Source organism: Actinia tenebrosa, unplaced genomic scaffold (assembly GCF_029948245.1).
Source record: "Actinia tenebrosa isolate PJP-AT-01 unplaced genomic scaffold, QUT_ActTen_1.0 PGA_scaffold4__44_contigs__length_22323623, whole genome shotgun sequence".
Lineage (NCBI taxonomy): Eukaryota > Metazoa > Cnidaria > Anthozoa > Actiniaria > Actiniidae > Actinia > Actinia tenebrosa.
The window spans coordinates 6,084,625-6,112,622 of record NW_028292581.1 but is presented as its reverse complement, the minus strand read 5'-3'; the positions used below and the strand labels follow the sequence as shown (position 1 = coordinate 6,112,622).

Below are 27,998 nucleotides of genomic sequence, written 5' to 3'. Positions count from 1 at the left end.
AGGTCAATTTCTTGGAACTGACTCTATTCTCAAAGTTAGACTCTTCCACAGTCTCTCGCTCGTCCGTTCCGTCTCCACGCTTAGAGACTGTAACGGTACAATGACCGAAAGGACTTATGGGTCCCAAAAACTTGGACAAGTATTTTGGTTTTGTTGTTGCCCTCACAACATGCGACAAAACGTCGTATGTAAAAGATTCTGTCGCGTCATATCAAACAACCGAGAAGCGTTGTAAGATGCCAGCGGTTTCCTATTGGCGGGAAGCTCGCGGAAGTTTCATCTGGATAAAACCCAAACTCCTTTATTAGAGGATAAATGAATAATTCTGCAGAAGGATTTCTTTTTTATGAATTCTTTATTGACATCATAGTTTTTTTTTACAATAAACCCCACTTTTCGTAGCTTTTTTACGATAAATCCCACTTTTTTGAGATAAGAATTATCAGATGATACATTTGGTTAAGATTTTGTTTTAAAATATGAAAATATTCCTCGATTATTTCCCATTCAATTTCCCAATGTGAAGCCCCATTATTGACCAAACTGTACTAAAATGTTAAAAATTATTTCAATCTATACAAATGTACATTATATTATTAATATATTGTTTTTCAAACACTCATATTTTACAGATAAGTTACATATAGCGGAGATATTGTTTATATAAGAATTACTAGTCTGATTTCGTCCTTGCGGCATGCCCTCGCAGTAACACGACTCTCGAATGGCTTCCCTTTCAGCACCAATCTATAAACGACAAAAATACACTATCCACAAGGCCGGGATGCGTAAGTCATTTGGTAAAGGGCTCTTAGATGGCTATTCGTTTAAACAAATTATAAAATCAAAAGAAAAAAACTATCCAATCACGAAGCTTGAGTGCACACAAGAGCCGTGTTACTGCGCATGCTTTGTACTTCTACGAAATCTCTTTTCGATCAATTAAAATTGTGCTACAAAAAAATTAGATTTATGTCAATTTTAAATTTTACTGATATCTTTCAGCTTTGCCCTACTCAAGAATAGACATTTTCAGCTTTATCCTCTCCCAATTTATATCAAAGAGACAAAATCTCTTCGGTAGCTTCTAAAATTCAGAATTCCTTTTGAAGCGAAAGGCAAAAATATTCAGGTCTCCCATTCCCCCATCCCCACATATGTGTAATGTTTTACCCTCAGATCATATGCTATTCCCTTCTCTAGGGGATAACAAGTGGTTTGAAAGAGTAAAAAACATTACAACCGAACTGAAAAAGGCTATTCGTATTTCATGGCCAGTTTGTCGAGTCACACAATTTTGCCACTAAATCAATCACTAAGCCCAGCATGATGACGTCAAGAAGAATACTTTGCCTTATCTCTTGGGTCATGACTAAAAATATTAACGAGGAAATTTAAAAAGCACAAGTTTCATGCTTTTTTCAAACATGCTATTAAAAGAGCTTATTAGTTTTAGCCTTCCATCTCAGGAACCCAAATAATAAGGCACCAACCAAGCTGGTGTATAATTATACAAAAAATTACGTTACCGAATGTACAGATTTTAACAAATCTGGCCAATGAATTCAAGTTTGTTAGAATCGTACAAGCGATGTTCGTTTGAGTGGGAAACGATACGCCAAATTCATAGTCGTCCTGTAGTCGTTTATCTTACAGTAGCCATATTTATACGTGTTACGATTAAAGGGATTACTAGAAAAGAATGAAATGCCATTTTGATATTACGGTGTGTCGTACAATGTACATGTTGTAAGGCAGTTGAAAACTGTTCTCTCTTCGCTACTTAGTAGTATACTATTTACCCTTTCCTTTCCCAGTCTTCATTTCTGATAAAATCTAAAGGTTTTTCCAATATACATGAATGAAGCCGTTATTTAAAAACAACTGTCTTGTGAAAACTGAATATTGCACAAGGAAAGCGTATTACGAGATTAAAAATTGAAGTAGGAACTAAGGTCAAACTACAGCAGAAAAGGTGCGCTTCTTGTCGCTCGTTCTCTTCGATGCGCGCGCATAAATAAAAATATTTGTACAACAGAATTTCAAAAAGCGCGAAGAAAAACCAGTCTGGCATAATGGTATACTTGAAATAAAAACTTTTTATGACTATTTTTTAAAGAACTGAAATGCGCAGAAAATGTCTTAAAAATTCTTAATTTTCTATTTCAGATAAATGCGTCAAAAATTACTACTATTAGCGCGATGCAAGATCAAATCAAATACAAGAGTACTTCTAAAATCAAACTCATCATTAGATGAAATCTTCTCAGAAGACAAAAACATTTGCAAAATTTGAAAAATAAAAATGGCTTGGACATTAAAACTTAACGAGAATTTTTGCGAGTTCGCAAAGCAGTTTTGAAGACACCGCTGGACCTTGTCAATGCCTTCGTCGATTTTTTAAAAAGTTATTGCGAAAACCTTTGAAGATTTTTCTTATTCATTCGTCAGTCTTCAAACCTTGACCTTGAAGCAGGACCTGCCTGGATTATCCGGATATTTTGATTCAAATGTAAAGTTGTTTGGTTCTAACTCCGGCTAGCCGTGTGTTGATCTTTCTGGCGTGTAGCTTGGTTCTAAGATAGAAAGTTCGGTTCTGAAAAAGAGAAGAAAGATGTAATAAATTATAAATCATTCAAGTAAATTTCCCGTTAGCTAAAAACCTTTAAAAATTTCGATTTTTTTACTAGTACCATGGGTTTTCCAGGACAGAATAAAGTATTCCAGCCAGATTGGAAAAACTTAACAAACGATGAGACGTTAAATCAAAGCAAAGGGTAAATCTATTGTGAAATGTGGTTGAACTTTTACCACAACGAAGACAGGGTTTATCATCAATCAAAGCACCGTTTCTGAGTTTTCGTCGTCATTTCTTAACCACGTGATATTGTTAAGATGTGGTTAAACTTTTAGCGGTATTTACTAGTAACGCAAACATAAGGATCAAATAGTTTTACTTTTCTGCATGTTTGTGTTTGCATCTGCACTGGCAGTGCTCGGAAACAGCGTGGAGGGAAGGGGGAGGAGGTGGTCGCCTATCTTCCATTGGGCCTTTGGAATCCTTACTAACCATTTGTGTATCCTATCCGAGACTAAAATACACCATAATACCCTGTGTTTGTGCTTAGTGTAGGGGGGCAGGGGACGAACGTAGACCCTATACAGCGACACATCCCTGTTTATTTATTTAGCTTTTACCTTGCATCAAATAATAGTAAAAATAAATTTAAAAAGTAAACAAATTACAAGCAGATGAGAGGTAAGGGATACCGACACAGGTTTCCCAAATTACGACGGTCCCTTAGGTAAAATGAGATTTAAAAATTGAATATTAGCTTAATTACGACAGGAAAGCACATTTGCTAATGAGCGTCCCTTGCTACATTCAATGCATAAGTGGGAGTATAATCTAGCTCTCATCAGTAGGGGCGATGCAGAGAGACTGCATGATAACAACAGACATGCGCAGATGAATGAGACCGTACCTCAACACTTTTGGTAGACAACTAACGTCAAGTTTGTATTTAACAATGGCTAATTTACACATGGTTCTCAAGGAAGGACCTACAAAAAATCAAAAAATGCAGATCAAGTTTCAATTCAAAACTCATTCTCTGGTAGTCACACGTTACACATGAGAATCTACTCTTCAAATGATATAAATATCAAGAACACACCAGTTTCGCATTCGATACATGCCGCTGTTTTAGAAGACCACAGACTCATTTGCACAGGCTTGAACTCGTTCATACGTCAGTTATTCACAGATACCATTAAAAGTTCGTGGGATTCCAAAACATTGGTATCGTTGAAGCTGCACATTCTTTGCATTACAGTCGACTTTTGCAAATAATTTGCTCTTAAGTCAATCTAAGTCTGTGTACATGAGTCTGTAGTCATAGAACACAGCAGTATTTACCAAATGAGAAAAGGGACTATTAACTACTACAGATGGAGGATATAAGGGACAACTACAGATTCGTTTATTTTCTTACTGAAGTCCAGGATGTAGAGGTCGGAATGATCTTGAAGACTTTGCTCGTCGTCGGAGGTTGCATCTTGTATAGGACTAAAAACGAAATACCATTCATATAAGTTAATAATAGCCTACTAGTACTAACGATAAGTGCCATATCTTTGACCATCGCTAGTTGAATTTGATTAAAACAATCGGTCCTCTCGCCCTCATGGCCTATGAGCCAATAGCCCATTTGACCTGCAGCCTATTGACTCATAGCCCATTCGGACTCATTGCTAATAGAGCTGTCAAGTATGACGTAATTTGAACGAAAAACGACTTCCGACCGGGTCCTAATTAATAATTACTTCTACAGAGATATTACTGATTTTTTTTCTTCGTAGCAAGGTTTTCTTTTCATATATCTAATTGTTGAAGGTAGAGAATAAATCCTGGGAATAAGTTGTGGCAAGATTATTGTGTGATTGGACCCGGAAATACGTCACAACTTAAAAGACCCTAATTCGTCTTGCTGCAACGTTTTCCCAAGTCAGAAACCATATTCCCTAGAGAAATTTTGCTTGCGTTGTATCCATATTCATGTGTTGTCGTTCTCATGCACAACTGTTAAACAGAGAAGTGATACTCTAATGGTAAACACTGACAAATTAGTTCTATTCAATCTGTGAGTTACCTACGTGCTGACTTTGATCAGCCCCGAGTAGATACTGTACCACCTCACGATCAGGGTAGCGATAAAATCTATTGTTTATGTACTGTACCACTAACAAGACGAACAACATACAAACCTTGTTCCTCCAAAGATAACAGCACTTGATCCAATCAAACAGCAACAGTGTCTCCGTCTGGGACATGGTCCCTTGCCGTGTGTTGCTACTTTGCTCCATACATGAGAAGTGGTGTCTAATCTGTACATCTCATTGTAGTGTTGTCGAACCAGCCCATTATAACCACCAAACATGTAGATGTACTTGCCATATAACACTAGAAGTCAAAATTAACGCTTCATTACCCTTTTTGGCTAAGATAACAGTCAACTCATAAATGGGAAGTAAATGGGAAATAAATAAGAATGAAGGAGGAAAATAGGAAGTAAATGGGAATTAAATAGGGAAAAAATGGGAAATAAATATGAATTAACGACGGGAAATATGAAGTAAATGGGAAACAAATAGGAAATAAATGGGAATAATACAAAAAGAATAGAACAAAAAGTCAAGACATTTTAGTATTTTATGTTTAAAAGAAAGTTTAGTTAATGGAAAAATCATTAAAAATTGATCAAAGATATTTTATAAAAGCAATAGAAGACAGCTGCTCATGTCTCTGTACTATGATATAAACACTCTGGGAGCGATAGAGCACTCAAAAAGCAAAAAAAACACTGAATATGCCTCTTATTCCTTATGCTTGTTTGTCTCGTGCTCTATAGCTCCCCAGCATATTTATATCACAGTACAGAGACACGTGCATGCATTTTTCGACGCTGCCCCCGAATAGACGCCGCATCTGCGGTGGGGCATTTATTTGAGGAAATAAAAATCTATGATAAATGATAAAGAAAAAGCATATTTTAAGTTTAAACCAGCAACGTACTACAACTTATAACTGATAGTACTAATTTACTCTAGGTTCTTTTTCAAGAATTCTTATTGAATAAGTTAATTTTTGAATAAACCCTGCCCCCAAATAAATGCCGCAGCTGGCCATGGACCATGAAAAATTAAATACACGCTGCTGCTTCTAAACGAGTAAATACAGATGTGTATTTACCTGTTGAATGACTACGTCGCCCAAGAGGAATTTCTCCAGTAGTTGAAGTAATATGCCAAGAGTTTTTCACTAAAACCAAAGAAACAGATTTCATTCCATATTCATTTTCAATGGCAAGGGTCATGAGTGTAATTTTAACTTAATATTTCATGTTTTCAGATAAACTTTGGGTAAGCATCTTTTCAAAAAACTGATAAAATGTCATTTACCTGTATCAAAAATAGATACGGCATTGGTGTAAACCTCATGGCCAGAGTGGAATTGACCAAGGTTATCACCTGAAACACAAATACACTGTATTAAACAATTTAAATCAATTGTCAAGATACAGAAGGGGAACATTTTAGGGGGAACCGATGGGGCAATGCCCTTCCCCTTTTAGCTAATCTGGGAAATTTTTTTATCTTTTGTCTGTTTTGTGGGAAGCTTGCACGGGTGGTGTAGCGCTGTGAGCGCTCGCCTCTCATCAATGCGACCCAAGTTTGAGTCCTGCCGGGTTCAGTGTTGTATATGAGTAGAGCTCTTTGTTGGTTCTATCCTGTACGCTTTGTGGGTTTTCCGGGTTCTCCTCCCTCCGCAAAAATCAACTCCTAAATTCCAATTCGATCACAGAATGAGGACCACAGGTTTGTTAGCCACTGGCTATTAAGTGCTACCCTCGTGAAAAAAGGACGTTTTTTTTTTTAGAATATTCCCAGATAACAGGAAGTAGCATTCCTGGAAGTTACCATGTATTTTAACAATTTTTAACACATCTTATCATTTTGTGCTTTTAGTTATAAATATATGAATCGTAGTATAGCAACACTAGAAACAACACAAAAAAAGATTTGGCTGCAAGGACTTTTCTCACAGCTTTACGTTACTAGAGAACAAAATTACTGTAACCAGGAGAGTGTGATAAAGAGGGTCATATTATTATTATACATAAAATGTTCAATATTGAGAACCATTTTATATGAATTGGGCATCATATATAGGTAAGAACTCCTTCAAGGGGGGTCACAGGAACCCTGTTACCACCCCCTGGATCCACCAATGTTTATAGGGATCCTGTAAAGGTCAGAATAATAAATAAAATCTAAATAAATTAAAACAAAAGTTAAATTAAATACAACCCACCTCTGCCACCAAATATATACATATCAGTCCCTACAGCAGTAGCAGTATGAAAATCTCTCCATGTCGCAGGTGTTCCCTAAAAATAGAAATTATAAATAGTATTAAAAACTAAAAATTTATCAGTAAAATTCCAGTTAAAGTTGATCACAGTGGTACTTACCATTACTTTTGCTGGAAACCAGGTCAAAGAATCGGATTCGAGAAATTCTACTGAATTGGAAAAACACTCAGCCTAGAAGTATGAATAAAAGTATCATCAAGGAAAGAAGTAGAATCTGATAAATGGAGTAAGCTAGAATATGTTTTAAAAACATTTTAGCTTGAGAACGTGGAGTTCATCCATTTCCTCATTAAAAGACAATTTATGCAGATATATTAACGAACAGAATGATGAACGACTATAAAGAGAGTTTAACCAAGCTAGTCCCAGTCTCTACACAGGTAGACAACATATTTCTCTCATGTATTCTTTAACTCCACTATATACACCTATCTAAAAGGCTCTTTCTTGGTGTTGCAGGACACCTGAGCCATGAAGACAAAACAATAGCCACGAACGTATGAGTTTGCAGCTAAACAATACCCTGCAATACAATAACCCTAATACAACACATCTTGCAATACCAAGAAAGACACATTTAAAAGAAGATTATTGAAGGCAAAAGAGATAAGATCAAGATAGGATCAAGATAGGTCATTCCAAGATGGAAAAAAATTATGGGTATAGTTTTGTCAACTACAAACAACACATGGATAACTCAAAAATAAGTTCCATGTTCTTGATGAAAATAATAAGAAACAAATAAAGTCATTTCAATGTTGGATATTTTTTCTTAGACCTCCTATATTGCTTATTGTCTTTTGCTTTAATGGCTCTGCAAATAGGTATATATGCTGGAGCTAATTTTAAAAATAGATTTCTAAAACACAGTCATCTCTCTAGAGTAGTAGTATAGGGAATGGGGGTTCTAGCGCAGTGACCACACGAGGATTTCCCGTTTAAAGTCACTAACCCGTGTTTGCGTAGCCCTCATTCCCTATGAGACCCCCAGGATTACCCGTGGGGGTAACAGCGCACTCGAAATATGTTAGTTTACGCCAGGATTACCCGTGAGGGCAACAGCGCACTCGAAATATGTTACTTTACGCCAGGATTACCCGTATAGGGAATGGGGGTTCCAGCGCAATCTCAACACGGGGTAAGACCCGCGTCAAAAATCCACCTACGGACGACCCCCACTCCAAGTGTGGTTGAGGGCAACAGCGCACTTAAATATGTTAGTCTATATATGGAGTGCGAAGAATGTAAGAGAACTTTTAAGAAAGAAGCGGATTTGAAAAAGCATTTGAAAATGAAGACGAAGTGTATGAGCAGTTATGATTGTGGATGTGGTAAGAAGTTTGAGACTAAGGTTAAATTGTTTTGGCATTGTCAGGACTGTGAGTACGACTACGACGACCTAAAAAGTGCTTGGTATTAGGTATAAAATATTTCCTATTATATAGATGGAATCCCAAAGCAACTTCAGCACGGTGTCAATACCCGGTAACGGTGAGATTGACGTTAGACAGTTTTGGCGTCAGTCAGAAAGGAAGGTTAAAAGGACTCTCCGAAAAGGTATAGAAGAATTAGGAGCCCTGAAAGCGAGCATAATGGTAGAAGTAAGTTTGTCAAAAGACGAGGTAATGACGACAGCAATGTTGCGATCAAAGTCGTTAGTGATATTAGAATCCACGAATCTGGATAGGTCACTCAGTGAAGCCTTAGAAGCAATAATGGAGTCGCTGTCTAACTACACGAAAGAAGGATCGGGTTGGACAGTAGAGGAGGTTGAAGGAATAGAGATAAGTATGGCCAGGTACGTACCCATACGAGGGGGGAGTTACGTACCGCTACCAACGTGGGTAGAAAGGAAGAAGGCTATTGTAAACGTGAAGAATGAAGACAATCGATGCTTTATGTGGGCAATCAGGTCTGCACTGTATCCAGCAGAGAAGGATCCCTGTAGGACAAGTAAGTATCCCACAGACGATTTAGAGTGGGATGGTGTGGAATTTCCCATGCAGTTGATAGACATCCCCATATTTGAGGAAATAAACGATTTAGCAATTAACGTTTACGGAGTCAGAGAGCAGACGATAGTACCGTTAGTTCTGTCAAAAAGTAAAGGAGAGCGCGTACATTTATTCTACCACGGCGGACACTACTCATGGGTTAAACACATTAGCAGACTATTCTACAGACATACTAAGCACAAAGGCAAAAAGTACTTCTGTGACTGCTGCTTGCTGTCATTTACATCCTTAAATGCCCTAAAGAAACACGATGAGATCTGCCGCGGAGTCGAAGAAGTGGCGCAACGGATCCAGATACCCACCAACAAAGAGCTTTCATACGCAGACCATCAAAAGCAGATGCAAGTGCCTTACGTGATATATGCAGACTTCGAAGCGTTGATAACTAAGGAAGAGCAGAAACGTGGTGCCACGAATAAGGTAGGATTACACGAGATCTGCTCCTTTGGTTACATAGTAGTCAGATCAGACGGTAAAGCAAACCCTCCTGTGATTTACCGAGGTAAGAACGCAGCTAATGAGTTTCTAGAAGCATTGCGAGAAGAGGAGGGGGAGATTAGAGAACAATTAAGACGTCCAAAGAAGATGGAATTTACCAAAGAGAACCAGGAGGCTTTTACCAAGGCAAAGAAATGCCACATTTGTCAACATACGCTTCTCCAGTTTGGAAGACGAGCCAAGAAAGCGTGGGATGAAGATGGAAAGTATTTAGGAGAAGCTCATTTTAAATGCGGGAAGTATGCTAAGAAGGGTGAGAAGCCGGGAAAGCCCTCCACGCACTGCATTCACTGCCACAAAGCATTTGTTGAGGATTTCTATGTGGATAAGGTTAGGGATCACTGCCACATCACGGGTAAATACAGAGGAGCGGCTCATTGGAAATGCAATATAAACTTCAAAGTAAATCCAGACATGGAGATTCCGGTGTTCTTTCACAACCTCCGCGGTTACGACTCCCATTTGCTACTACAAGGAACAGACGGCTCCGACGTCAAATGCATACCCAACAACAAAGAGCGCTACATGTCCGTAACTGTGGGTAAGCTAAAGTTCTTAGACTCGCAGCAGTTCATGGCGGACTCCTTAGCAAACCTCGTAAAGTATAACACCAACTTTCCCATTTCCAGTCAATATGGCGCGGAAAGGAAAGGAGTCTACCCATACGAATACATGGATTCCTGGGATCGATTCAAAGAGTCCCTACCACCCAAAGATCGCTTCTACAGCACCCTAAACGAGTCCGGTATAAAGGATGAGGAGTACCAGCATGCGTTAGACGTGTGGGAAAAGTACTCCTGTGAGAACATGGGGGACTACCACGACATCTACCTAAGGTCTGACGTAGTGCTGCTTGCAGATGTTTTCCAAAGCTTCAGAAAGATGGCTATGGAATATTACGGATTGGATCCCGCTAATTTCTACACGGCTCCTGGGCTCAGCTGGAGTGCTTTGTTAAAGAAGACAAATGCGCAGTTGGATCTCCTAACGGAGTACGACATGTATCGGTTTATGGAAGACGGTATTCGTGGCGGCGTATGCGGGCCCAGCCGACGTTACGCCCGCGCAAACAACCCCTTAGTAGAGCACGACCCAGAGAAACCAACCACATACATTTACTACCTGGATGCGAATAACCTTTATGGTTGGGCAATGTCACAGTACCTACCTGTGAGAGACTTCGAATGGGATCCAGTGAAGCCGATAGACTTCTACATGCAGGTAGGAAAGGAGGAAGACAAGGGTTACGTTTTAGAAGTGGATCTGGAGTACCCAGAGCGCCTGCACGACGAACACAATGAGTTCCCCTTAGCACCAGAAGCGATAGAGATACCATTTAAGCAGCTAAGTCCGCTGCAAAAGCAAACGTGCCCTGGTTACAAACCGTACAGGAAACTAACTACGAACCTGATGGATAAGAAGAAGTATGTGGTACATTACCGCAACCTGCAGTTCTACGTGCGACACGGAATGCGCGTAGAGAAGATCCACAGAGTCCTAAAATTCACGCAGGAACCCTGGATGCGCCCCTACATTGACTTTAACACGCAAAAGCGTACCGCAGCGAAAAATGACTTCGAGAAAAACCTCTTCAAACTGATGAACAACAGCGTGTTCGGAAAGACAATGGAGAACATCCGCAAGCGCGTAAGCGTAAAAATAGTCAGCACCAAAGAGGAAGCAGAAGCATACGTGTCACAGCCAGGCTTCGTTAGATACGTAGAAATGCTGAACTTCTACGTGATTCACATGAAAAGGGCAAACCTCTTACTAAACAAGCCCGTTTACACAGGCTTTACGGTGCTGGATCTATCGAAGCTGCTTATGTACGAGTTCTACTACGATAAGCTTAAGCCAAAGTACGGAGACCGCTGTCGCCTCCTGTACACAGACACCGACTCCCTAATTCTAGAAGTGCAAACGGAAGACGTTTACAAAGACTGCCTCCCCGACATAGACGAGTACGACACCAGCGGTTACCCGAAGGAGCACTTCCTTTACTCTGCGAAGAATAAGAAGGTAATTGGGAAGATGAAAGACGAAATGTTAGGAAAACCCATAGTAGAGTACGTGGGTCTGAAACCAAAGATGTACAGCGTGCTAAAGTTAGACGGCGTAGAAAAGAAAGCTAAAGGCGTAAAAAAGTACGTGGTTAAGAAGGACATTACGCACGAGTCCTACCTCAACGTATTACGAACACGCAAGGAACAGCGGCATAAGATGAACAGCCTGCGCAGCTATGGTCATCAGATACATAACGTCACGCAGGAGAAGGTGTCACTGTCTGCATTTGACGGTAAGCGATGGATGTGTGATGACGGAGTGCATACGATAGCATTCGGACATCACACGATAAGCAGTTCTTCCATGACGAACCCACGTGTGGGGCCATCGTGAAGATAATACAAGATGGGCTGACCCTTCTTAGCTATTACGCTTCGGATCTGGTAAGTTTCCAAAGACCAATTAGGATCCGTAGCTCTTTTGGATCCTCCTTCTAATTCACCCGGTCCGTAGAGATATCGGACTGTGACATTACCTAATTTTTTTTCCTGGGGGAAGACCGCCCTCGAACTTCTGACGAAGGACTTGTGTTCCACGTGTTTCTTTTTTATGGCATCCCTGGGTTTCATTCCCGTAGCCCTGGCCGCCTCGTTGTTCAAAGCCGCGACGACCTGGGGGAGCCTCTGAGTCCATTCCCTGTTGCGTTTGGAGGGATCTTCCAGCTCTTTCCAATACTGGTACCCAAAGAGACGCTCGGCCAGGGTCTTATTGAATCTTTCGACGATGCTCTGACCCCTGTGGTACTCTGCCTCGGCTCTCCTAATTTTAGTGCTGTGGTCTTTCAGGGTCTTAGTAACCACGCCCATAAACTCTGTCCCCGCATCCACTTGCAGCAGCTTGGGCCATTTCAAGACGCGCTTATAAATCCTACCTAGGGCTTCTGCGACTTCCCCAGAATCCTTGCTGGTTATGGGTTCGGCGTCCTTATATCTGCTTGCGATATCCACTACGGTCAAAGCGTATCTATAGGTCTTTTTTCTCACCTTATCGTGCGGCAAGAAAAGCAAATCCGCCTGATGAACTTCATTGGGGGCATTTACGGTAAAGCTGGGCCTGGGAATGTACTTGGGCACGGGAAGATAAACCTGCCAGAGGGTTTGTTTTTTTAACCAGTTCTTAGCCGTTTCATCTGATACCCTGGCCGCGGTCGCGAGTTTCTTGATGGCCGACGCTCCTTTCCAATAGCCTTCAGGCCCATAGTAAATCCTCTTGAGTTTGTCCTCTACGCGGCCCATTATATGAATTCCAGGACGAGATTGATCTTGCGTCCGTTAAAATCCACCGTCTTTCCGTCCACCTTAATGGTGATGTTTATGCTTTCTACCAAATTAGACAAGTCATAGCTCAAAGAAATGGGAGTGTATTCTACCAGGTCAAATGGATTACCTTTGGGTAGAAACTTGGACATAAGAGAAGACTTTTCTCCATTGTTGTAACTATGGACTAAATCGCAATAGACTTCGTAAGAGGATGCGACTTTCCATTTCACAGGTATGGCTGTGTTGGTAATTGTCTTGCCCGAGGCACATAATAAAGATCCCAATGGGTCAGACTTTCCAAAAGTCATTGAATAATTTGACATATTATGTTTGAGGGTCATTTCGTGCGGCAATCCTGTGGTGAGAGTATAACCGTGTTTTGCTAATTCCTTGGCCAGTGTGATTGGTGTATAATGTCCATCGGGCAGCAATACGGCTTGATAGTTAGATCCTCCTGTATGCTCAGTGACTATGCCCCTAATCAGGTTATACCAAGAATTGTACAAAGAGCAACTTATGAGCCGAACCTTATGGGCTTTAATGGGGGGATTTAAATAAGTGGTAAAGTTATTTTTATCGCTTTCCAAAAAGACGATCATTATATTAGGGGCATTTTACAATGCCCACGCCAAGGCCGCGCCTCCCGCCAGCCCTGCGACTCCTACAAAGACCAATTCATTGTCTTTTTGTTTCTTAGAAGGCTGATAGTAATCCTTAAACTGAGGCCTTTTTAACCCCGTTAATGCCGCGGGGTGTGCTTGCGCATAGAGCTTAAAGGCGTAGTCTGTGTTTTCGAAGTTCTTATCCGCCTGCATTTTGTCTTGGTAGTTCTTGTCCAACCAATCCCTGTAAGCTTGTCTTTTTTCATTCCAAGCTGCCACGTCTCGCTGATATTTCTCCAGCGCTAAATCATGCCTTTTCCTTTCGGCGGCCAAATCTCCGCTGCGATCACCTCTAACTAATCTATCCAAATACTGACCACCATAATTAGCTCCAGTGAATGCTAAAGCTGCAATAACTCCACCTGCGACCACGCTAGCCATTTATATGTTAGGCAGGTACTTTTCCTTCCGTAGGTAATCCTTTACCATGATAGCCCCGCCTACGGCAGCGGTCATCTTAGCAAAGTTAGCGAAGCTCTTGCTTGGGTCTTCAGTAAAGTCTTCTTTGAGCACTTTCTTACCTACCCAACCAATACCCGCAACGATGGAAGTAATAATAGCTGCTTCTTCAACAGTTTTCAATAACGCGGTTGACATTATATTACAAAGCGAGAAGGAAAATCTAGGTCGCCACGGTACGTGGTGATAAATCTACTCCATTTCAGGGATCTTACTTTTTCTAACAGCTGGTTCCACAGGTGCGTGCACGGGCGCGTGATATGTTGGTGGTTCTACCTTTTTCGTTGCCCGCCATTGTAAGTAGAGGCTACCTGCTGCTATAGCGACTCCTAACGCGCCGATGACGTACCCAGGATTAATAAAGGATTCCTCTTCTTTCTCTTCCACCTTTTCTTCTTTCTTTGCTTTGTTCTTCCTGTTCATCTCCGCGAGCTTCTTTCCGGCAGCGACTCTGCCCGGAGATTTAACCTTGGTAATCTTTTGCTCCTCTTGGGGCTGCTCTACCTTCGACTCTGGTTCACTCATTTATATCTAAGGACTTGAAGGACTTGATAAGTACTTGACTAAGTACTTAAGGACGACTTGGAAATAACCTGGGCGCGACCTGACCAAGTACTTAAGGACGACTTGACTAAGTACTTGAGGCGACTTGATCAGGTACCTCAGCAAGTGCTGCCTGGAAGACCTTTTCGACTTCTCTGTCCTTCTTGAAGTCCTTCCAAGATGTTCCGAAGGAACCTAGTACCTCCTTCAAGTCAACGTGCTGAGCCACGTGCAAAGCCGCAGAGGCGACTGCCATTAACTTACCGCACTTCAAAGACAACCAGCCGCAGGTTATCTTAAGTTCTTGGGCGATGACATAGTCCTCGCTTATGTCCTTCCGCAGTTGCTCCACGTCGTCTATGGGCAGCGCAAGTCCAAGCAATTTAGTCGCAAGTCGGATAGCGGAGTCTGCTACGGCGTCCGTGGTCTTACTTGCAAGGGCGGCCTCGTACCTCTTATGGAACTTCTTAACTTCCTCTTCTGACAACTTATTAACTTGCTCATGGGTAAGTTCCTTGCCTATCATTTCTTTACACTTCCCCGAAGACACAAGGATGTTGAGTTGTTCCTTAAGGTTACTTTCGTCTAACTGCGCGGGGACTTCATCTAAGAGCTGCTCAATGTCCATATATGTTAATGGAATACGGAAACCTCAAAGAGAAGATCATCTTGGAATGTTGGTGCGTTTTTAAATGCCGCATGTATTCGTGTAACTGTTCCTTGCTTATCTCACCGCCGTAGTCGCTTAAGATGGTTTCCAGGTCAGACTTACTTGGAGTATAAAATACTACGAGAGAGCCTATGTTTTCCCTGAAGGGCTTAGAGACACTGGTAAGCTGCTGGGAAAGCAACCAAACGCTGATATTGTCGTGTCTACCGCTGAAGGCGAGCTTAACGAGCTCGGAGGTGCGCTTTTTTACGTCGTCCCCGCAGGCAATGTCATCCAGTATGAGTAAAGTCTGTGTATCTTTAGGGAATTGCTTATGCCAGAACTTCAAATGGCTGGATAACTCGTTAGGGTCTAAGATATCTACAAAGAAGTCGTCATCTTTCACTCCTATGCCCATCCAGGTGCGGTTATTCACGTAGGTGGGGCATAATAGCACGATGTAGTCGAAGCGGTATCTAAAGGGTCCTAATAGCTGCTCCACGACGAACTGGGTCTTTCCGCAGCCGGTGGGTCCTACTATCAGAGCATTGCAGGGAATATGGTTCGGATCCATTATATATACGATGGACCCAGTGGACGCAGTAAGAAGGATTGCCACCGACGCAAAAGATAAAAGAGACACCATAGAAATGCAAAGGGAGGAGATCGATCGGCTGCGGGAGCGCGTGCAGGAATTGTACGATGAAATGTGCGGTCTGAAGCGCGCGGAAAGGTTTGGTGCGCTTTTGACGATGGCCGGTTGGGCAAAAGAAAGCGTGCAGGACTTTATTAAGTATCCCTTATAAGGCTTAAATAACACTTAGTTATAATGAAGTGCAAGCAATGTGAAAGGGAGTTCAGCAGCAAGCAAAGATTGCAATATCACGTCGAAAGACGGGTATGCAGTAAGGAAGTAAACAACGTTACCGTTTGCGAGGACTGTGATAAGCAGTTTAGCAGCGCGCAGGCGTTGGAGTACCATCGTAGCAGAAGGGTTTGTTTAAAGAATGTATGCGTGCGCTGCGACGAGGACGTTACCGACGCCTGGCACCGACATAGATGCCTTGGTAATTACGATCTGCTGGGCGTAGCATGTGAGGAGCACGGTGACGTTGCCGCCCGATGTTGTCCGCAGGAAACCACGAAAGAGTTAACGCAAAGGAAGAAAGAAATAGACGAAACGTTTGCGGAGTTTGACCTCGTAGAAGGCGTAAGGTGGGAAGATAGGGAATATTGGGAGGCCAACTGTGAGCGCTGCGGCTGTCAAAGGAGTGGTCAACATATTTGGCAGTGTTTGTATGAGGGTCAAGGTGGCTTCAGAGAGTACTTAGATCGCTTTGATGCTTGGCATGCCAGTAACGAGGTGGCAAGGAAAGCCCGTAGAAGTTAGGAAGGGAACTAAAATAGTAAGATAGGGTTTGTGCAAAGAGTCTCGAATCCCATTCTTATTTTTATTGTTGTTTGTTAAGTATCATCAACAAAACAACAATAAAAATAAGGACCCCTTTTAAAGGTATATGCTAGCCTACGCAGCCGCCTTCTTAGGAGGATTCCTAATCGCCCTTTCAATATATGGACTGTATTACTTGCGAACTACCTGCCGACTGCATTACCCCTCCTAAACCGCCGCGTAAAAAATACACCTGCCTTCATTGTGACAGGGTATTCTCCGAAGGATCCTTTGTGGGGCATTGGTGCTCCGCGGATCCTAAAGCGCAGCGGACTTTAGCAGACGCGCTTAACTACAAAGAGGAGATGGAGTGACTCTTCTTTCAATGTCAAACTTCCATCGGCCATTTACCTTACCATAGCTGCGTAAGTGGGTGAATTCCTCGCCCTGAATTACGTACCGCACGCAATCCGGCGCCCAAAGGGAATATTCCTTGCCTTCTAAGTCTTTGAGGACTAACCGTAAACGGTCGATGTCTTCGAAGACGACGTAATTTTTTATTTCGTATGCTTTACCGTGGACAAGATCACGCCAGTGAGTCAAGCTGAGCTTCATTATACCTATGGAATATCTTTAGGTGCGTTTTCAAAGTGGCGTAGGACTTAAACCGCTTTACACAGCCCTTACAGGGAATACGAATGCCATCCGCGTAATCCATCAGGGCACGGCAGATGATGTCGTAATCGTTGCTAACCATCGTTAGGTAACCATTTACGTCAAGCTGTGAGATTTTCTTAGATTGCTTCGCGGATAAGACGCCGTTTCCTTTTGGGGTTTTCAACTCCATACACAACCCGCGGTATTTCTTATGCGCATTTAGGATCAAAAGGTCGGGTTGACCGGCTTGGTAGCCTTTTCGCCAGCAGGTTATTCGCTTGCTGTCTGAATCTTGAAGCTCGCCAAGACCCGGCGCTATGATGAAATCGGGGTAAAACCTACGTATGTAGTCGACTACCTTCGCGTGTAGGTCGGCTTCATTTTCGATCTTGAATACTAACTTGTTTGGACCGTCGAAGCGCCTTTCTATTGCATATTTACCCGTTTTCCTTAGCGCGGGTAGGACTTCCTCAAAGACCCAATCACGAAACTCCACGGCTTTGGGTAGTTTGGAGCTAAATATCAGTTCGTACAAACCAGGTTCGGATATAAACACGGCATTTGGTTGCGTAGTAAAGGAGCGGTGATTCGCAGCCCCTTGTAGATCAACCCATTTTTTCTGGTATTTCTCAGATACGTGTGCTCTAATTGCATCTCTAGGGCGCTCATAACCCAACGCCAAGGCCACCTCCTTTGCTTTGAAGTACAGTTTGTCGCCTTGCACTATGCATTGCAGTTTGGTGTCGTTGTTTTCAAATACGCGAAGCATATTATACGTAAGGGATATTTTTTATCAATAGGCAACGCTCTTTAGCTGATTCATTTCTACGCTCAGTTGCGCGTCAGAGACGACGAAGACGTAGCAGTTTATTTTATCACCGTCGCCCGCGGAGGCATTCTTGGTGCGTTTGATTTCCAATGTTATGCCATCCTGCGTATTTACTAGACGGAGGCCTTGACCATGTAGGTCTTCGTCGTTAATGGTGCGCATGTCAATCCACAGCGCATACTTATCCTTAAAGAATTCCTCGGGGCTAATTTGGTCGCCAAACTTGCGCATGGCCTCTCTGTACATGTCTGCGGGCTTTATCCCCTGGGAGTAGACCTTGTTTGGAACGCCGTTTATGTTGACCCCCACGTTAGTAATGTTGGGGTTGTGAAAGGCCTCGGAGTCGCGCTTACCGGCTTCGTAGGGTTTGGCAAACACCAGCATTAACCCCGTGAGACTTCTTCGCGGGAGGTTAATGCTTTGATTGATAACCTCATCCGTCTTATCCAAGAAGCTAAATGTCTTATACATCACTACGTGGTCGTATAAGAACGCCTTCCCGGAGCTGTATTCCATGCCAGCGCTACGGGCCAGCTCTTCGCTGTACACCGTTTCGTACTGTAGCTCTAAGTTGGTAATAGAGTATGGGGTTGTCGTGGTAAGTGCAGTGCTTAGCCCACCAATGATGTTATTAGCATCTGCTAAAGTTACTTCAAACTGCAGTTCGGATAACTGTCTTGGGTAATACACACCGTGATTCGTAATCACTTCAAAGTCCAGCGGTATGACATACTTGCTACCATAGGCGGTCTTTATTCGCTTTGCGTCTGCTACTGCGGTTTCTCCGCTGCCGTCAGTAGGTTGCGTTTTCGTAGGTGTGCGGACCTTACGTAGAATGACACTACCAATTCCTTGTTCTATCCTTTGCGCGCGGTCAAAGGCTGTCAACCATAAGTCTTTGTACGTGGTATACAGATCGTACCTATTCAAATCTAATAGCGATTCCCCGGCGAACTTTACGCGCATCTTAGAAACGATGTTGCGACCCACGTTGTTAACGATAATCCTTTCATCTGTGGGGCTTGACTGCACCGCTAGGTCAAACCTCAAAGCCAAGGTACCGGGTACTAGGACTAGGTTATCCGTTAGGCGGGGTACGCCTACATACAGCGTCTCCCCTGGTTTTGCGCTGCTGGGGGTAAAGGTGACCCGGTGAAAGGTGCGTTCTGCTTTCAGTCCGCCAACCTGCTTAGGTAATACGTTGGGATTTAACTTTGAGCTTATCATATATAATGGAAGTAGAAGGAACAGACCCCGACTTTGATCCCACCACTGAGGAAGGTCAGGCTGACATTAACGACGGTGATGAAGAACCGCTGCTTCCCACCCAACAAGTCGACGATTCCCTAAGGGATAGGATTGCAAAGGCCCTAAGACATCCCAAAGCACGCAAGTACACGTTTCCGCGTGAGCACATAGAGCTTCAAAACATGGGCGAGCCGGAAGCAGCCGCGCGGGAAACCGTAGAGTGGGCAGCGCGGGAGCTAGAGCTGCGCTACGACAACTTTGATGCTGACGACGTAAAGCTCACGGAAAAGGGAAACAAAGTCCTAATAAGCGTCCAAGACCTAAGATTTCCTGACAAAGACCGCTGGACAAAACCGCAAAACCTCTTTGATGAGGAGGGCAACGTTAGGGGTGACGTCTTGAGATTAAGAGGCTTTCAGCGTGCTACTAGAAGCCTGTTAGAAAGGCTGCACAACTTAACCGAAAGGACCAACGCGGAAAAACGTGCCGCGGATCTGCAAAGGGAGTTAAGAGAAAAAGACGTAGAATATGCAAAGCAAGGTCAGCTACTTGCCGATGCTGAAAAGAAGTCCGCCCATCAAGATGAAAGAATAAAAGAAATAGGAAATCAGGTGGATCAGGCCCTGCGCGAATTAGACAAAGCACGGGAGGACTTAGGAGAAGCCCAAAGCTCTGGCGCCTCAGTGGAAGCACTGCGGGAAACGTTGGAAGAAAGGGAGGAGGAATACATGAAGCAAAACCAGCGGCTTGCCGACGCGCATAGGAGGGAGGTCGAATTTAAAAATCAAGAAATAAGGGAGCTGGTAGACCAAAGAACCCAAATTCGACGCGAAAGAAATCAAACTCAAAGGGCTCTTAACCTCGCCCTGCAAGAGTTGGATCTAATTAAAGACGATACCGATAACCTGCAAACCACCATAGCCGGCTCTTTAGTGGAACGGCGACGGTTAATGGCTGAAATCAATACTAAGGAGGAGCAAATCCGGCAAAGAGATCAGGCCATCAAAGACCTGGAGGGGCAAATAGAGCGGCAGCAAGAAGTAATCGAGGACCAAACTCGCCCCGAAGAGGAAAGGGAGGCAGCCCAAAAGGAAGTAGATACGCTTGAAATACGCCTTGCGGAATTACGGGCGCAAAAGGACAACCTGGAAAAAGAGCTGGGGCTTACCACCAAGGAAAAAATAAAAAGAGCTCTGGTGAAGTATGGTATTCCGCTGGCATTTGCGGTTGCTATTAGTACCGTAGTAGGAGTTATCCTATCCACGCTTAAGGCTACGGGCGCGGGCGTAAAGAAATTAGGCAATGGACTAACGGACTTGGGAAAAAAGATGGCAGCCGGTCTTCCTGGGCTGCTTGGTAGCGTTCTTAGCCTGGTGCTTAGGACCGGCGGAGAACTGTTAAAGTTTGTAGGAAATAACATTTGGATATTAGTAGTAGCCATCGGGGTGGTCCTCTTAAAGAAGATCAGATGATTCCTTGTCCTTGTGTATTACTCGAGGCTTATCGTCGTCAGGCCTCCTGGGCGTTCTCGACTGGGGATAAGTAAAGATAGTATTCGCGCCGCCTTGATAATGCGGTAACAAGGGTAGGACGCTCATAGTAGAAATGGACTTATGATTCCAAATAGCGTCTGGTGGGGGATTGGCCAGTGGCGTAGAGGCATTTAGTCGAATGCGGCTGCCGCCCCCATCGCTGGGTCGAAGTTGAAGCTTTGCATATCGGCAATTGGCTATTATGTGAAAAGTTATTGCCGTTAGGTTTTCCCTACTATACTTATAGGGTTCCGAGGAAAAGTGGGCCGGGATCCTAGTATTGTTCTTCTTCCTGTAAGGATGTAATGGCTGGTCGTTCTCATCGACGATTCTAAACCCGGCGTTACAGGAGTATCGCGTTGAAATGCAAATAGTGCATATAACCAATCCTAAACCCCCAACCTCCACCCACAATCCGGCGTCTTGCCAAACATTATCTACATAGGTTTTTTCCTCAAGGTAATGAAAAAACCAACCTTCCTTCATGTGTGGGTTATTCATATATTACAGGAAACAAGTCCCCTTCGTTAGAAGGTCAGGAAATAAATTCCCTTCTAGAGACTAACCACCGTAAGAGTGCTAATGGTTGCGTGATTATAAGGCTGATCTCTTTGATCCTCTATGCTATTTACCGCGACGCTTCCAGTATCGTCTACTCTCATTTGTAGCTTTACCTTCCCACGACAATCGGCGACCATGTGGAAAGTCCAAACCGATAAATTTTCATCGCTGCCGGGGGGCGGCTCTACGGAGAAATGCGTAGGCTCTCTGTTGTTCGTCTTCGCGCGCATAGGCTGTAGTACGCCATTCTCATCCAGGAACCTAAAGCCCACGTTGGCATGGCTGCTCGTGCCAATGCAAATACTACAAAGGATCAATTTCTTTCCTGAGTAATTCAAATTCACGGACATGCCCGTGACATCAACCCAAGCCGCTTGGGTGTATTTTTTCTCACCTGTGTAAGTTGTGTAAACGCAATCTACTCCAGCTACGTAGGGGTTATTCATCGCCATATATAATAGCTCAGACCAACGCCTGCAGCTGCTAGCCCGGCTTTTAGTAAGTTATGGTCATATTCCTCGGGTATCGTAGGCAGGACCTTCTTCTTTACGTTCTTTGGTGCGGGCTTTTCTACGTGCTCCTTCTTAGGCTTCTCCACGAAATGGGGGATGCTTCTAAGAGTGTCAGAGTTCACGTCGTTCACCCCAAACTTCATGTCCTTGGTAGCTCGCTGCAGCTTATTGTTGTAACCCACGACGGAATTGGCGTTGATAACCAAATTACTTGGCATCAACCAACAACCAGGCGACAAAGCGTAATCCAGTCGCACTTTAGACTGCTGCACTGCAAGTTGATATCTCTGCACCGACTTAGAGATCTCATTCTCGATAACAGCGCTTTCGAAGAGGACAAGGAATACTTGTTGCGTTTCCTGTGAGGCACCGGAGGCATCTACGATGGGGCTGCGAGTGCTAACCTGGGCCCCTAGAATGCAGTAAACAAAGGCTTCGATGCTTCGATTAATCCTTGCTAGGTTTTTCAGTCCAATGCCCTTTGCGGCAAAGAAAGGCGCCCAAGGATACTTTTCTTTGCTTTCTATGTAGTAAATTAAATTACCCTTCGTTCCGCTGCCTCCTAAGTCCAAGAATTCGTAAGAGCTAGGATACCCCATGCCCGGCGTTTCTATGCTGGCACCAACATACGAAGCATAGGTGTAAGTCTCTCCTAAACCATGGGCGGTACCCTCTTTGTTCCGAAAATCGGGGTTGGTAAGCTTAAACTCATTCCTTAATCGCTCCCATGCGACTTTGTCATATTTGTTATCCTTCGGGTTAAAGATAGTGTCACTAGGAAGCGGCGCTCCTAACTCAAACAATATCCTACGAATAGTAAAAGCAACATGGAATTGCAGGAAAGGAATATGGAACATATCCGAGGCTATACCACATCCTTTAGTAGCAGCCCAGACAGCAAAGTTTAACTGCTGCGGCCAATACCGCATGTTGGGACCTGATAACCATTCTCTGGATTCTTTCCCTGAGTTATGTTTCATGGCAGTTTCTCTAAAGATGTCTCTGACTTTTGTCTTGAAAGTCGTAGGACCCACGGGGATTTCTAAGGAGGTAACCATCTTAGCAAAGTCATCCGCTCCACCTTTGTTGTCGTAAAATGGGTAACCCTCTGTTGTCGGTAATAAATTCTCCGGGAAATTAGGCTGCCTTTCTTTATGCTTAACGGTCGCCTTTGGCTCCAAGTCCGCATTGCTGTACATTCTGGAGCCTTTAAAGTAAATCCCATCGGGTCTACGCTCAAACTTACTAGGGTCTGCATGCGGAAACATCTTCCTAAAGGCCCTCCAGTTGGCATAATCCCGGTTGTCATGATGTGGCTGCTCCTCAATATCATTCCCAAAAGCGTCGTACATTAGTATATATAATGGATGTTATACCATCAGCACCTCAGTTGTACCCAGATGTTCCCTATACTACACCTAACGAACTAAACGCCGAAAACTTTCGTCTGAATAAAGCGAACTTAATCTTGGCTTACTTGGAAGGGCAGGCAAAACACTACGAAAAAGTCCGAAAAAAGTACGTCAGAGCCCGGAGTACGCTACATAAGATTTCAATAACTTTGGGGTCTATATCTGTTGTGTTAACGGGCTCCGGCGTTGCTACTTCGCTTACTGGGCCGGGAATAATCGTTGGAGTTCCTTTGGCCGGCGTTGGGGCAGCCTGTGGTATTATCTCGGCTGTTGCTACGGGTATTATGAAACAGTTGTCAAGCAAAATATCCAAGCATGACACGACAATAGCTCTGTCAAGGGCTAAAGTAAATACAATTACCGATCTTGTCTCAAAGGCTCTGCGTGACAGAAAGATAGACGACGTAGAATTCTCGCTTATTCTGGCCGAAGAAGACAAATACGAGAAATTAAAGTCGGACATAAGGAATAAAAAAACAGTCGTAAAAGATCTTTCCGAGGAATCTCGCAAAAAGATCTACCAAGAAGCGAAAGAAGAGCTTCAAAGAAAGCTTGCTCAGTAAATATCGTGACAGGATTTTATTTGCATATTGAACGCCGGCTGTCTGGTTCATATGCAAATTAGTTTCACAAATCTATTTCACAAATGTGAAACGTTTTCACAAATGTGAAGGAAAATTGTGAAGGTTTTGATTGGCTGAAAACATATGACGTAATCGTCCACTATCTTCTTGGAATCCATCCTAACAGGGGGTGGTTGGGGTCTATTTTGTAAAATATTTCGTAGATTACGTCAGGGTAATAAGGAATATCCTTATCCAGCCGACAAAACATCCACTCGGCTTTTGTCATATCAGAAACCTCAGGAATAGACTTGCCGGTAATTTCAGACAAAAGATAGGGAATAGCTTTGTAACATTTCCCTAGTTTTAATTTTTTCAATGTCTTCCGTAGACTTTGCGGGGTTGGCTCTTCTAAATGGTCTATGATTTTCTTCTTTACTTCGTCGCTTAAATATACCGGATGTAAACCTTGGATATGACTCATCCAGTCCCTGAAGTATTTTATTCTCTTATATGGCGTTTTCTTACGACCTCCATTGGCGTAATACTGCTCTTTGGTAGCATTTGGTACGGCATTACGAATATTCTTACCACACTCGTAACACTGTGCTGACGTGTCGTCTTCTATTTGCATTTTCTTACCACAACACCAAAAGGGTTCTGGCTTAGGTACGATAACTTTAGGTCTTAGACAAATTATGCAAAAGTCGTTAACGAACTCTTTACATTCTTCGCACTCCATATATAGACTAACATATTTAAGTGCGCTGTTGCCCTCAACCACACTTGGAGTGGGGGTCGTCCGTAGGTGGATTTTTGACGCGGGTCTTACCCCGTGTTGAGATTGCGCTGGAACCCCCATTCCCTATACGGGTAATCCTGGCGTAAAGTAACATATTTCGAGTGCGCTGTTGCCCTCACGGGTAATCCTGGCGTAAACTAACATATTTCGAGTGCGCTGTTACCCCCACGGGTAATCCTGGGGGTCTCATAGGGAATGAGGGCTACGCAAACACGGGTTAGTGACTTTAAACGGGAAATCCTCGTGTGGTCACTGCGCTAGAACCCCCATTCCCTATACTACTAGAGTAGTGATGTGGCAGCTGATCGATTGAGGGGAGGTGAGCCATAGAACGCTTATTGACTTAGGAATTTTCAGATTCCCTTTTGTACAGGTAGTTCCTTTTAAAAAATACTGTACCTCTTCTTCATATCCACCAAAAATATACATTTTTTGTTCAATGACACATGCAGTATGACCATCTCTTGCTGCAGGAGGGTAGCCATAGGTTTGAGGTTTGGACCAAGTTAATGTCCCTGCAGTGAATAAATACAAGACATAAGGAAGCTTAATTATATTCTCTTAGAACATGAATATTGTTGGGTTCCTCCTCATTGAAAGGTAACTGTGTTCCTGTACATATTCACAAATAGCTAAAGGAAATTCACTCCCATACTGTTTACTTGGAATTGTAAGAAGGACAAAAAATTCAACCTTGTTTCTAGGACGATGACAGTATGGAAATATGAGGAGAGTTATTGCATGTAAGTCCTAACTAAGACAAAAAGTGCTTTTATCATATATTGATACTTTATGTGATGTATATCTCCCAACTAGAGATCAATTTGCTGGTAAAATAAAGTCTATTGTTGAGTTTTCATGAAAATATTTGGAATATCATTATCATATAATATTTCAGTATCTCAGTAAATATTTCCCGATATTCAATGAACCTGAGGTGAATAATTGTCTTACAATTTTTAACAGAAAGAAACAAAATGGAAGCACCGGTGGCGTGCGCTGCTAATGCGCCGCCTCTCATTAATGCAGCCCGAGTTCGAGTCCTGCCAATCTTGATGTCGTATGTGAGTAAAGTTGTTTGTTGGTTCTCTCCTGTGCTTCGAGGGTTTTTCTCCAGGTTCTCCGGCTTTCCTCCCTCCCCAAAAATCAACTCCTAAATTCTAATTCGATCTCTGGGCTTTCACTTAGTTTGGAGCCTAGCTCTGTTGTGATTGTCCCACACTGTGATACAACAGCGAAAAGCTTTGCAGATTTTTTTTTTTTTTTAATGAATAATGGAGAGAGAGTTTTTTTTCAAATATTATTTATCTCTGCAAGTGGCACCATTGACAAAACAAGGTTGCACATTATAATCACCTGTAGGTGAATATAACAGCATGAGACATAGATTGTAACCAATGAGTGTACTGGATTAATTATAATCCTTTGCATAAACACTAAATGCTTTTATTAGTAATTTAAAATATCAGTAGGGATGTGGATTTTCCTATTTTTCAATTCTCTCGTCCAGATTATGAAATTATACATAGCTTTCAAAAACGAAAAAATTATGAAATAACTCATTTATAGTTTTCAGAATTTTATGTATTAAAAACTCACTTGTATCAAAGCAGTAAAGTGTGTTGCAAGCTCCATATTTATCATTCCTTCCACCAAAAATATATGCCACGTCATTTATAACTGCAGCGCTGTGTCCATAACGCATGTACGGCACACAGTCATATTGCTCGTCAGTTCTACTAGGGGTAGGGAATTTGGTCCATCTACATGTTACTGCAAATATAACAACATAACTGTAATTAATAATTTATCCACGCAATTCTTGGGAATATTCTGAAAGATATTATTTAACGATACCAAAGCATGTCAAAATTAAATTTAATGAAGCATAAGGTGTAACCCAATAACTTCATGTTATGTACCATTGACAAAGAGTACATGTAATGAATAGATTATAATTATTTATATGGAACAAACTGGGAAAAAATCGCTATAATTGGATTATTAGTCTTTCACGATATGTATACAAAAAAACAGCAAGACATATAAAATGTATATTTTTAGAACGTTCACAAGGCTCCTGCCAAGAATGCTAAAGACATTTTTCTAACCAAAAGATGTTAAGCTTGACAGATTTAAAACAGTTGAAAAGACTTCAAACTTGTGTAAACAAGTTTCACAAACATTGCAGTCCTATCTCGCCAATCTGGTTAAACATCGAAACCCTAACTCCGCTTGTTTGGATTTTTTGGTCTAAAACTTCAAATAAATGACCACGATTTAGTAATCAAAAATAGATACTAGTATATCCCGCATCATGCAAACCTCTTTTTTAAATTCAAGTAATTTTATTCGATATCAAAAACGCTCGCGAAGTTTAAGGTTGATATGCAGCAGTTTTCGAACTACTTTTATACATTTAAATGAGCACAAGTAACATCCAGATTTATTTTTTTTCCTGCAGCGAGAATAAAACTAAACATTGTTACCTGCTTGTGGTCTGGCCAGCTTTAATAAATCTTCCAAGAATAAATCACTCAAATAATTCGGCATTGCATCTATCACGTAAAATTATTTTCTTTCCCCAACATTTGCGCAATATTGGTGTATCAATTTAGAGGCGAAGTAACAAGGGCTTTAATATTTCAATACGTTGAAAAACAAGGCTTAAAAAATTCACTTATATTTGGAAGGACGCATTGTAATATTGAAAATATCAAACAGCGTTAAATGCTAATAATGTTTGATCCTAATAACGAGAATAATTTGGATGCAATTCAAATATTCGAATTTGTTTTTAATGTCAAACACTTCTCAAAATTGAAGCGATACTTTCAGAAAACTCGAAGAAAATGTTTTTTAAATATCATATTAAGAGATACAGCATTTTAAAGGCTTCTTGGGATCTAAACGTGCAAGAGAAGTACTTGCTAGAAATTATAATACCGAACAATCATGGCGAACAAAGTCAAAGCTGTTGAGAATTTGTAAGTCAAATGAAGCTACTGGCCTCAAAGCATACGAGGTCCTTACTCACCTATATCAAAGATGTGAACGTCTAGTTTGTCGATAATAAAATAGTCTTCTCCAGTACAGTAGCCACCGAAACTAAAGATGAATCTGTCACGTACAGATATCGCGGCGTGGTTCACCCTTCTTGGCCCTCCTTCTACTTGTTGTATCCAATGTAGAGCCATTTTTACTGCTTCACGAACGTCTCACAATATCATAGTCGAAATACCAAGCGATATAATGCTCATATAAAGTTTATGCTTTGGAAAACGAAGCAAAATTGAAGGGAGACTTCGAAAATGAGTCGTTCTTGATCGTTGCTTCTACTGTATTGAGCCCACGCAAAGCGACAGCAGCGGCGATTGTTTTGAAGACCAAGAATATTTCCATATCTGG

General features: G+C 42.3%; 1 protein-coding gene across 1 annotated transcript; it reads right to left on the bottom strand.

The window, feature by feature from the left end:
- Window positions 1–336: 336 nt before the first annotated feature.
- On the bottom strand, window positions 337–27,953 carry LOC116290331 (kelch domain-containing protein 3). The gene is made up of 11 exons (XM_089036319.1): window positions 27,628–27,953; window positions 26,190–26,363; window positions 24,990–25,105; window positions 7,035–7,106; window positions 6,875–6,950; window positions 5,962–6,030; window positions 5,753–5,821; window positions 4,768–4,963; window positions 3,996–4,069; window positions 3,486–3,564; window positions 337–2,596 (listed from the first exon to the last, which is right to left on the bottom strand). Exons 1-11 carry the CDS (start codon window positions 27,785–27,787, stop codon window positions 2,539–2,541), a joined length of 1,143 nt encoding a protein of 380 aa, XP_088892445.1. The 5' UTR covers window positions 27,788–27,953; the 3' UTR covers window positions 337–2,538.
- Between the last annotated feature and the right edge of the window lie 45 nt (window positions 27,954–27,998).

What these genes read in the sequence shown, in the direction of transcription:
- LOC116290331 (XM_089036319.1), bottom strand. Translation starts at nt 27,787, where the DNA reads ATGGCTCTACATTGGATACAACAAGTAGAAGGAGGGCCAAGAAGGGTG. An exon ending in CGTTCACATCTTTGATATAG is followed by an intron (nt 26,364 to 27,627) that starts GTGAGTAAGGAC and finishes TTATATTTGCAG; the next exon opens with TAACATGTAGATGGACCAAA. An exon ending in GGTTTCCAGCAAAAGTAATG is followed by an intron (nt 6,951 to 7,034) that starts GTAAGTACCACT and finishes TTCTATTTTTAG; the next exon opens with GGAACACCTGCGACATGGAG.